The following is a 12,500-nucleotide window of genomic DNA, read 5'->3' on the forward strand; positions in this document are numbered from 1 at the left end:
CGATGGGAGGAGTTAATTTTGTTCTTTCTCTCTTTCTATCTCTCGAAAAAACAGATGAACATTCTTAATTCCAAGAAAAAGTCTCAAGTGTTAACAGCCGTGCGTTCTTTTCTATTTCTGGTTTCATAATCATTATCATTATTATCATCATTCATTCATTCATCCATTCATTCATTCATTCATTCAGTAGTTGCCTTCAAAGCCATCATGCATTCGTTCGTTTGTTCATTCATTCATTCAATCATTCATGTAATAATTTTTAATTAATTAATTCATTCATTCATTTATTCATTCATTCATTCATCCAGTTATTGGGATGCCTCTATGGCCACCACACATTCTTCCACCAGGGCATGGAACTCTTCAGCGATTTCGATTCCTATCTAAAATCTGTTTCTAATCAGGTGGTGATGATGATGATGACGATGATGATGATGATGATGATGGGGATGACGATGATGTTGTGATGCCTTTGTGATCATGGTAATGATGACGATGATGATGATGATGACGATGACGATTCTGAAAGGTTGAACAGCTGAATGCTGATTCAGTGTTAGAGCAGAGAAATATGGAGGAATACTATATGAACGTTCAACAACAACATCAACAACAAAATTTGCAATGTGTTAGTTGTTGATGATGTTTTTGACGATAATGATGACGATGATGTTGATGATGTTGATGATGATGATGATGGTGTTATTGTAGTTGTTGCTGTCCTCTCATCATTTCGTCATCTTCTTCGACTGCTTCACCTTCATCACCGTCATCATCATACGATCATCATCATGATTACCATAAGATCATCATCATCATTACCACCATTAGATCATCACCATCATTAGCATTGTCCTCTTCTTCATCATCACCATCGTCATCTTTTTCATCTTCTTCATCTTCACAATCACCATCGTCATCATCACCATCATGCGATCATCATCATCATTACCATTAGATCATCATCATCACCATCATTAGATCATCACCATCAGTTCATCATCTTCTTTATCCTCTTCGTCATTAGGTCATCATCATCATCATCTTCTTCTTCATCATCTTTTTTACATCTTTATCCTCATCTTTATCTTCTTCCTGTTCATCATCTTTTTCTTCTTCATCATCGTCATCATCACACGCAGGACACTGACGTTTCAGATAAGGATGTTGACGTCATTTCTAGGAAACCGCTAAAAATGGAAGGCTACTTGTTCAAGAGAACCACTAATACCTTCAAAACCTGGGTCAGGTAGGGCATCAGTTTTATGTTTTTTTTTTGTTGTTGTTATTATTATTAGTTGTAGTAGTAGTTAAGTAGTAGTGGTAGTAGTAGTAGTAGTATTAGTAATAGTAGTAGTAGTAGTAGTAGTAGTAGTAGTGCTATCATCATTATTATTGTTACTAATGTATGGCAGGCGTTGGTTTAAGATTCACGACAATAAGCTCATGTACTGCAAGCGCGAGTCCTTCATCAACAACAACTACAACAACGACAATAATAATAACAACAATAATAACAACAAATTTAATAATAATAATAACAACAATGCTAACAACAACATCGACTCGCAATCCAATAAGAATTGTACGTTTTACGTTGACAATCTCAACAACAACAACAATAATAATAATAATAATAACAACAATAACAACAATAATAATAATAATAACATCAATAACAACAACAATAATAATAATAATAATAATAATACGGAAAGTAACAAAAGCAATAACAACAGTATAAGCAATAGTATTGACGGTAGTAACAACGCAAATAATACTTCATTAGCTGCCTTAAAACCCCAAACTATCCTTTCAACAGCAGTGACAGCAGCGGCTACAGCTACTGCTGCAGCCGGTTCGTCAGCTGTGGCAGCTACTACTTCAGCTGCTGCAGCTAACGAAGGTTGGACGATAATGGAGGATGATTTGAGATTGTGCAGTGTTAGGACGTGCGATCAGTTGGACAGGAGGTTTTGTTTCGTCGTCATATCGCCACACAAGTTGGTCACGCTTTTGTGTGTGTGTGTATGTGTGTTTGGTTGTATGTGTTTGCTGGTGTGTGTGTATGTATGTGTCTGAGATTTTCTGATTTTGAACAAAATTTTCTAACCTTAAAACCTGTGGTACATTTCTGTTGTGAATACAACACGCATACACCTACGTGTACGGTTATACCATTATATTTACATTATGGATACGTACACACACGCACGCACGCACAAACGCACACACACACACACACATAGGAGCCATATTCTCCAATGTGAGAGTGAAGAAATGATGGAAAAGTGGATGAGGAGTGTGCAATCAGGAGTTGGTGAGGCATACAGCAGACTCTCCTCATCGTCATCGTCGTCCTCCTCATCACGTAATAATGTTAGTGAGCGAGCGAGTGAGTGAGTGAGTGAGTGAGCTAGTGAGTAAGTGAGAGAGAGAATGACTGTAAGTAGACGAGTGATATTATTCTGGATAGCAATGTTAATAATCTCATTGCGGTTACGGTATAATGTTAAAAAATGTTCCGATGTGTGGGTGAGTGAATGTGAGTTTTACGATCATATGGAGGATGATTGTGATGATGACAAAACATGATGATGATGATGAAGAAGAAGAGATGATGATGATGATGATGATGATGATGATGATAATAATAATAATGGGAACAACCTTTTATTGACCGAAAAATGATAAAATCAAAACGAAATCAATCGAAAATTATTAATAATATCTAAGAGTGTAAATAAATAAATAAATAATAATAATAATATAATAATAATATAATAATAATAATTATAATAATAATAATGGCGATACAGAAACGCTCCAGGCCGCAAGACGCTCTGCTGAATGAATTGTACTGCACGCACGCGAACAACTACACGTCGTTCCTCGCCAAAACGCCATCGTCGTCATCGTCGTCGACGTCATCCTCAACTGTTGTGACGTCATCACAGCCTTCTAAAAATAAAGTGCCTAAGTTAGTTGTCCCTGCTATGTGTCTATAATTATTATTACACATACACCAGGATTGTAGATATCGAAGTATCGCTATCGGCGAAAATATATCTGTGATACTTGTTTCAGTATATCTGTGATACTTGTTTCAGTATTGGGTATGGCATCGGTGATACTTCTGATACCATGTATCGAGCTTGATATCTCCGATACTTTTAAACACAAACAAAATTGATACTCCGTAGCAAAACTTTTAAACGTCAAGTGGATGCATTGTTATTAGTCATCATTTCAATCAATCAATCAATCAATCTTCGTTTTGCGTCCAGAGACCCGGTTTCCCGAGGTAGGACGTCATTTCAATCTTTAAAGTTTATCGCGTATTTTTAGTGGTGAATTTGTACATGAAATGCTTTCAGATCCGAAGTGATGAAGCTAGTGAGGGTGCCAGGTAACAATGCTTGCTGCGAATGCGGGCACGAGAACCCAACCTGGGCCAGCATAAACATCGGCGTGCTACTCTGCATACAATGTTCCGGAGTTCATAGGTCAGTTTTGTTGTAATGGTTGGCTGGTTGGGGTTGGTTGGGGTTTGGTTGTTTGGTTGGGAGGTTGGCTGGCTGGTTGGCTGACTGACTGATAAAACAACTATTTTATCATCACTATCGTCATCACCATCATCATCGTCATCAGGAGCCTCGGGGTGCACATCTCGAAAGTTCGCTCGCTGACCTTGGACGATTGGGACGATGACTCTCTCAAGGTCATGAGCCATCTCGGCAACCAACTCATCAATAATATCTACCTGGGCGGTTCTCCTGGTGGTATTAGTAATAGTTGCAATAATAATAATAATAATAATAATAATAATAATAATAGTGGAGATAATAGTAATGATATTAAAAGTAGCAGCAGTAATGATGGTAACAGTAAATGGTCTAAGCTCAATATACGACAACCTAACTCCCAATCCGATAGGTTGGTTTGATTGGTTGGTTGAAATGTTTGTGGATATTTTTAAATTGCTATGTTGATTGAATGATTAGCTGATTGATTGAATGGCTGATTGATTAGTTGATTAATTCATTGAATAGTTAGTTGGCTGGTAAATTAATTGGTTAATTGGTTGATTGAATGAATATTCGGTTAATGGATATCACATGCATTAAACCAACATTGCATGCAGATCAACCAAAGAAAGGTGGATAAAAGCGAAGTACATTGACAAGTTGTTCATTGATGATGAGGATGAAGAGGAAGAAGAAGATGGCCATGATGATGGCGAGTAGAATTTGATAGCGCCGTTGATGATGTTGATGATGATGCGATGATGACGATGATGATGATGATGTGGTGGTGGTGTTTAAAAGTTTGCTAAAAAATTTTCTCAATGGATGGTCTTTTTTGTTTTCTGGTTGATGTTGTTGATGTTGTTGTTGTTGTTGATGTTGTTGTTGATGTTGTTGTTGTTGTTGTTGATGTTGATGTTGTTGTTGTTGTTGTTGTTGTTGTTGTTGTTGTTGATGTTTTTCCTGCTAATGTTTGAGTCAATGCTAACGTTTTGTTGTTCGTGTAATGTCAATAACGTTGTGCATACTTTCATTCCAAAACAGCAACGAGAAGGAACAAGCGTTTGTACGAGGCTTGCAGCAGCAACGACAGCAGCAACGCTTGCAGCTACGACAGCAGCAACAGCAGCAGCAGCATCTCAAACATGGCGCGAGCCCTGGCTCACGGTGCAAATATTAACTGGCACAATCCGACTGACAAAATGAGAACTCCACTGATGCAGTCCGTGTTTGCTGTTAGTTTGGTTTCCTGCCCGGCTTTTTACCGCTTGGCTTGCAGATGGAATTCGACGGATGATTGTGGAATTCTTTTTTCTGCTTTGTACGATCATTCATTCATCCATTCATTTATTTATTCATTCATTCATTCACTCATTCATTCATTCATTCAAGGGTTCCATGGTAGCCCTGGAGTACCTACTATTGAACGGGGCGAGAGTGGATGAGGTGGACGAAGATGGTCGAACCGCAATGCACCACGCCGTCCTACTATCTCATACTGGGTAGGTACTGATAATGATCTTGTTGTTATTGTTGATGATGATGATCTTGTTGTTGTTGATGAGGATGGTGATGATTATGGTGATGGTGTTTATTGTAATGAAGATGATGTTAATGATGAAGAAGAAGATGATGAGGATGGTGATAAGGATGTTTTTAATGATATTTTTTCCTTGTTAATTTTCTATATTTGTGTCAACAGTTCACACACACACGCACACACACACGCACACTCACGCGCACACGCACACACAACAGCCAAGTCTTGCAATTATTGAAAAGAAGAGCTAATCACCTGCTGGTTGACCGCTTTGGGCAGGTCTGTGCACCCATTCATTCATCCAATCAATCAATCATTCATCTATTCGCTTTTTCATTCATTCGTTCATTCATTCGTTCATTCATTCGTTCATTCATTCATTCATTCATTAATCTATTCATTCATTCGTTCCTTTTTATGTGTGTGTGTGTGTTTTATTGATTTAAAAAAATCTAGTATAAATATTATTAAACTGAGTTTTTTTGTTAAATAATGGAAGAAGGAACAAATGAATGAATGAATGAATGAATGATAAAGGAATAAGCATAAGTAAAAAAATAAACAGATATAAAAGTAAAACTTTTTCCTTCGTTCAAGGATCCACTCAGAATGGCCATCAACAATACGAACGCCGATATCGTCACGTTGTAAGTTAATTCACCTCCATTCATTTCTACCATTCAAAGGTTCCAAATTATACCCTACAGTATGATATGATGATAGAGTATACACAGAGTAGTGTAATGATTAGATATAGTGTAGAGTAATGATTAGATACAGCATACAATACAGCATGTAATGAAATACCAAACTATAACGTACCATCTTATGGAATACCGTGCAATTATACAGCTTTGTACAATACGAGGTGTTACGATACAATGCAAGTCAATACATACAATACTACAATACAAAACAATTGAAATACGATATACAATACAACTGAATACAATACAATACAACACCATACAATACAATACAACACCATACAATACAATGCAAAATACAATACAATACAACACCATACAATACTATACAATGTAATTGTAGATTAAGACTGATGAGACTTAATGAAGAGATGAACAATGATGAACAAACGTTTGTACATCAAGGTATATATGTATGTTTGTACTTTTTTGTTTGTTTGTGCTTGCGTGCGTGTACCTATTTGTATGTATGTTTGTGTCTGCGTGTATATGATTGTTTGTATGCGTATTTGTATATGTTGGTGTGGATGTATGTATGCATGAATGTGTATATACTTGAATCGATATGGTTCTCTTAAATTTATTCACTACTGCTAATACTACTACTGTTGCTACTACTGCTACTACTACTACTACTACTACTACTACTACTACTACTACTACCACTACTGCTACTACTATTACTACTACTACTACTACCACTACTGCTACTACTACTACTACTACTACTACTACTACGTCTACTACTACTACTACCTATCATAATAAGAATAATAATAAAGGATCGATGATAATAATAATAATAATAGAAATAATAATAAATTGGCAGACGACAGTACAGTGATGGAGGTCTTCAAAGACATGAGCAACATGGCTCACAACAATCCCAACGTTTTAAACAGGATGAATAATGAATAACAGGTGGTCGGATGGTTGAAGTCGCCTGGTCCTGATGTCGCAGTGACTGGATTCGAATGCAAACAGATCCCAGACTATCATATTGCAATATGTGTGATACAATGATTCGTACTTAGCGTGTGTGTGTGAGTGTGTGTGTGCGTGCGTGCGTGCTATTGCTCATGGTATTATTATTTTATTATTTGTATAATTAGTTTTTTCACATCTTTGATATTTGACTATACTGCTGCTGTTATTGTTGTAGTATTCGCTATTACTTCCATTACTGTTACTGAAATGATATTTTATTTGAAGATACAATGACGTAATTATTGTAGTTGATGACGATGATGATGTTGTTGTTGACGAGATTTGTTTATCTATCTCTCTATTTATCTGAGTATCTATCTATCTATATATCTATCTATCTGTCTATCTATCTATCTATCTATCTATCTATCTATCTATCTATCTATCTATCTATCTATCTATCTATCTATCTATCTATCTATCTACCATTGTTGATATTCCTAATTTTTTGTTTTGTTTTGTAAATATTGTCTTGTTGCCATCTTTGTTTAGTCTTGTTTTTTTTTCATGTTACAGATCCATTTATTTCCTTATGCGTTAGTCATCTTTTTGATGTATTTCGGTTTCTGATTTTAGTTTATCAAAATTTTAAAATTAATTACAATTTTTTTTACTTTTTATCTTTCCATCGTTCCATTCATTCATCCGTTTACTCGTTTGTTTGTTCATTCATTCGTTCATTCATTCATTCATCCATTCATCTACACATTCATTCATCCATCCATTCATCCATCCATTCATTCATCCATTCATTCATTCATCCATTCATCCATTCATTCATTCATCCATTCATTCATTCATCCATTCATTCATTCATCCATTCATTCACCCATTCATTCATCAACTTATCCATCGATTTCTGCATTTATTCATGCATTTATACTTCCATTCATCGGTTCGAATTGCCTGAAGTTCTACGTAAGGATAAAATCTTTAAAAGTACTTATTTACAAGATTTACATTGTCAAATACAATAAACAGTGATATGGTATCATAACTTACACATTGTCAAATACAATACAGGATGATACGGTATCATATACATTTTATATTTTTGTATATCTAATTTTATACAACGATCTATCTATCTATCTATATTTTCCGAATTTTTACAACATACGTATGTAGATATCTTTTATGTCGTCACATAATCCTTTAATATCATTTTATTAGTTTTGATATATTATATTACAACATATATATATATATATAGAGAGAGAGAGAGAGAAAGAGAGAGAGAGAGAAAGAGTGAAAAAGAGAGCGAGAGAGAGAGAGATGAAATAAAGAGAACATTTTTCTATATAATTTGAAAATATATACATGTAGGCCAGATATGACTAACTGTATATAAATTGCTTGTATACATACGTGTTTATTCTGATGATAATTTTATATGTTTTAATGTGTGTGTGTCTGTGTGTTTGTCTTCTCTAGTGCCAACCTTGTATATGTAGTAAGGTTAACGGCTTTTTTGTAATATTTTTCTAAATATATATACCAAACTATTCTGATAAATCATAAAAATAATTATTACTCTTATTATTCTTATTGTTAAGGTATCAAAAAATTTTCAATCAAACTAGTAATAATTATGATTGATTGATTAATTAATTGATTAATTAATTGATTAATTAATTAAGACAGACAGACAAGTGAAGAAAAGATGTCATATTTTTTTAAATTTTATTTTATTATTTCATTCTGAATTATGAATAAACATAAATAATGACAATTATTTCAAACGATCTATTGCACTGCCATGTCAACCACACACACACACGCGCGCGCGCGCGCGCACAGACGTAATTTTAATACTGTCAAGTTTATTGCCAATGTTAATCTATATTAATTATAATAATATAATTAATATAGATTAACAGATCTTATTCATAGTCTTGCCACCAAAGAGTTAAACAAAGTCACTGATAATCAATTAATTAATAATAATAATTTATAATAATAATAATAATAAGAAGAATAATGAGAACAACAATGAGTATATGAGACACAAAAAGTTTGTGCACACACACACACATACACACACAGTCACACACAATGATTATGAAAGAATACAATGATTGAGAGCAATATGAATGAAAATATTAGCGAGTATTCGGAAGAGAAGATTGGAAAAAATTATTCATATTGATAAAAAAACAATATGCATTAAATATTTTTTCTCATTGCGACGACAAAGATGGGAATTGAAATTTTATAACATTTTGGACCCATGACGGAGACACTGCTGCTTCAGTAGCTTCAGCTGTCGTAGCTGCAGCTGCTGTAGTAGTAGCGACAGCAGCTGCAGTAGTCGTTGATGTTGCCCTCATATCGACCTCAATGTATTCACCTTTACCAACTTTGTCAATCAAAATCAAACTGTGAGTTCTGTTGATTTATAATAATAATTATAAAAATTATGAAATTATGAAAAAATTATTATAGTATAACTCATTATGAAATGCTATTTTTTGATCGTCAACACGGGCAACCGCATCAAATTACATCAGCACTGCAAACATTACGTGAGGTATGCTTGTAATATGAATTTAAAATATATATAAAATATAAATAAAACTAATTACAATAAAAATGAATAATAATAACGACAATATAATTAATAACGATAATAATAATAATAATGACCTAGTCCCATATTTTGTTTCTGCAACTTCTACAAAATTAGAACTCAGTTTTTTACCAAATGCATACATTTTCGCGTCATGTTCTTGTTTTTGTTGACAATGATGTTGTTGTTGTTTTTGTTGTTGATGAGATTTGCCAGTGAGGTTTAATTGAGATAGTATCTGGCAGTCAGGCCAGTGTCTGTGACAAGTTTTAGCAATAATAATGAACAATATAAAGACACATCATATCCACAGCGAAGACAGATAATAGGAAAAATAAACGAAATCATTACAAAATTACCAAACAGACATAAATACCTAGCCAACAAAACACATACACAAACAAACATACAAACAAATAACCAAGCAAACATACAAACACACAAACAAAACGAACTTAGTCTTATCAGTCAACAATTTCAGCATCTCATCTTTCAGTTTATTGTCACCTTCGTCGCTGATGTCATTGTTCTTCCTGTGACTCTTGATGATTTCTTCAAATTTTACTTTACTCTCTTTGACCTTCAACCAAGGTCGTTCATATGCCGAATTCCCAAACGCTAAGATATCTATGATTTGTTGTTTTCGGTTTTATCATCGTTTTAACATCCTCAATATAATTATGATAATTATAGCTATTTCATATTACAAAAATATTTATACATCCACACACACACACACACAGACACACACCCACAAACAGACACACACAGAGAGAGACACACAAACTTTGATCGAGGGTTTCTCCCTTCAATTCGTTACTCTCTGTGCTGACCATTAAGACGTGCCACTTGTTATTTCTTCATTTTTATTATTATTTTTATTTTAATTATTACCTATTACATTATCATTTTCGTTATTAATAATATTATTAAATAAATAAACAAGTTGTAATAACATTTATTTAACATAACCACTAACAGTTTAACAAGATAATGATAATGATAAAACAGCACCGAAATTGAAATGACAGCTAAAACAATAAAAATACTAGTAATATTAATTTTTAATTAGTTAGTTGATCAATTAATTGATTAACTAATTAATCAATTGATTAATTAGTCGATTAACGGGATTACTTTTTTTGCAAGAGAACCAAGTTAAATTTGTTATATTCGTGCTTCTCTTTAGCGATCCTATCGGCATAATCAATGACATCCTCATTTCCTGATATAAAATCGGTCACCAAGAACCCTGCAATTTGTAACACATATTATGAAATAAAATAAAAATAATTAAAATCATATATTATGCATATCATTATTGAACAATTGATATTTTCGCATAATTAATAATGATAATATTATGATAATGACCTCTCCCCTTCTTAGTACTATCACAGTTTGGCTGTAGAATGTTTAGCAAAATGCCCACCTTACCATCGATTGTATTCACACCTAACCAGGTGCCATTTTCTCGATTGGCCTGCTGGTCAAGTCCTAAGGTGAGGGAGAATAAATTATGTAAATTTTAAAGCGTATTATTATTCAATATCTCAGCATCAAACAATCTTAAGCAGACTTTTCAGGTTTATCAAGGATTAGGCGATAAAACTATGTTATAAAATATGTACACTGATATATAACATATAGCACTGATGTACTGACATATAACATACAGCCAAAAAAAACCAACCACTTATACAAGACCCGTTCCAGAGTGATGCTGGCTTTGTTGGCCTTTCATAATATTCATCTCTGTTGTTGATCACAACCAGTTGGTAGTCGGCAGTTGATGAGGATGGCGATGAAGATGACCCATCATCAATATTATTATTTAAATATATAAAACAAATGCACATTTTTGGCCAGAATTGGGCAAAAACACGGTAGAGAAGATTAGTCTTTTTTATCTTAAAAGTTTAAATTTTGAATAATCATTTTATAATTTATTCATTAAATAAAATATATCATTTATTTATTTATAACATTTATTTTAATTACATAATTTATTATGAAATTAATTGATATAATTTTTATTTAAATTTTTTTTATATGGCCAAGTTACTAACACTACTAATGGTAGTGACTAACAAATGATAAATGTGGTAGACCCTCCAGATCTAAAATAAAGGAAACAAAGAACAAAGACCAAACTAGTTTGTTATTGTTGCTAGAATAACCATCATCACCGACCGATCACATGATGCTTGACTTCACTTAGTACTTTTGTAGTCTTACAATTTGACATTGATTTGTTGATCCACAACTGATCAGCTGTTATGAAATAAATTATGTATTTTTATGCACTATTTTTTGAAATACGCCGTAAGTTTAGATAAATTAATATTTAAATAATATAAATTTATATGAAAAAGCTTTAATTTTAATATAACACCTTATACTCTAAAAAAGTTGATTAAAATACAACGGTAAAATTTTTTATAAATTTATAACTAAAAGTGAATTTCAATTTATTGTTTGGGTTAAAAGTAAATTTATGTTTCTAAAACTCCATGTGTCACCCTTGGTCCTGCGATTGCTGGCCGATGTTTATTTATACGTTTGTTTGATAAATTTGATTTTGGTAAGTTTAACATTTTTGTCAAAATTCAATTAAGTTTTTTATATCAATATTCATTTGTGGTTAAGTTAAAATATCTTAATTTGACCTAATTAACTAATCTTTCTCTTCTGCTAGCTGTGTGTTTTGTTGGGCTCTCTTACAATTTTTCACCTCTTCAATCTTACGTTTTAAGTTTCTCCAACAATTCGTGAAATATTTATTAATTACTTTGTTTTTCAGATTTTCATATTCAAGTCAGTCAAGTTAGTGAGTTAAATTAATTATTAATTAAAAGTTAGTTGAGCCACTGCCATCATGGGGAGGTCATCAAAAGATAAAAGAGACATATATTACAGGCTTGCCAAGGAAGAAGGATGGAGAGCCAGGAGTGCATTCAAGCTTCTTCAGATTAATGAAGAATTCAACATTTTTAAAGGTTTTATTTAGATTTACATTTCTTTAATTAATTTAAGAGATGAAATTTTCGTTATTTAAATTTTGAAGTTTTTATTTTAAGAATTTTTGGTTATTCATTATTTTTTCACTTCAGTACTCTAATAGCTTAGATTGGTTATAATTAAAATTAAGTTAATTAAAACTTGCTATT

At 33.0% G+C, this 12,500-nt stretch overlaps 3 protein-coding genes across 3 annotated transcripts in view; 2 read left to right on the forward strand and 1 right to left on the reverse strand.

Annotated features, from left to right (window-relative positions):
* Positions 1 to 7,007, forward strand: part of HELRODRAFT_191525 (hypothetical protein) — a gene marked incomplete at its 5' end in the record, with an annotated part of 10,026 nt that extends 3,019 nt beyond the window's left edge. The window contains 11 exons of the mRNA XM_009018647.1: positions 309 to 404; positions 1,143 to 1,249; positions 1,416 to 2,003; positions 2,831 to 2,980; positions 3,652 to 3,881; positions 4,572 to 4,762; positions 4,920 to 5,029; positions 5,286 to 5,346; positions 5,665 to 5,714; positions 6,118 to 6,179; positions 6,604 to 7,007. Of these exons, the coding sequence (XP_009016895.1) occupies positions 309 to 404; positions 1,143 to 1,249; positions 1,416 to 2,003; positions 2,831 to 2,980; positions 3,652 to 3,881; positions 4,572 to 4,762; positions 4,920 to 5,029; positions 5,286 to 5,346; positions 5,665 to 5,714; positions 6,118 to 6,179; positions 6,604 to 6,692 (1,734 nt within the window). The 3' untranslated portion in view covers positions 6,693 to 7,007. The remainder of the gene's footprint in view (positions 1 to 308; positions 405 to 1,142; positions 1,250 to 1,415; positions 2,004 to 2,830; positions 2,981 to 3,651; positions 3,882 to 4,571; positions 4,763 to 4,919; positions 5,030 to 5,285; positions 5,347 to 5,664; positions 5,715 to 6,117; positions 6,180 to 6,603) is intronic.
* A 1,934-nt stretch (positions 7,008 to 8,941) lies between these two features.
* Positions 8,942 to 11,189, reverse strand: HELRODRAFT_171971 (hypothetical protein; the record flags this gene model as incomplete). The annotated part of the gene is made up of 7 exons (XM_009018648.1): positions 8,942 to 9,149; positions 9,408 to 9,587; positions 9,786 to 9,957; positions 10,118 to 10,188; positions 10,468 to 10,582; positions 10,705 to 10,827; positions 11,024 to 11,189. 7 exons carry the CDS (start codon positions 11,187 to 11,189, stop codon positions 8,942 to 8,944), a joined length of 1,035 nt encoding a protein of 344 aa, XP_009016896.1.
* A 1,019-nt stretch (positions 11,190 to 12,208) lies between these two features.
* Positions 12,209 to 12,500, forward strand: part of HELRODRAFT_156908 (hypothetical protein) — a gene marked incomplete at both ends in the record, with an annotated part of 2,772 nt that continues 2,480 nt past the window's right edge. The window contains one exon of the mRNA XM_009018649.1: positions 12,209 to 12,329. Within this exon, the coding sequence (XP_009016897.1) occupies positions 12,209 to 12,329 (121 nt within the window). The remainder of the gene's footprint in view (positions 12,330 to 12,500) is intronic.

Source organism: Helobdella robusta, assembly GCF_000326865.2.
Source record: "Helobdella robusta unplaced genomic scaffold HELROscaffold_22, whole genome shotgun sequence".
NCBI classification, from domain to species: domain Eukaryota; kingdom Metazoa; phylum Annelida; class Clitellata; order Rhynchobdellida; family Glossiphoniidae; genus Helobdella; species Helobdella robusta.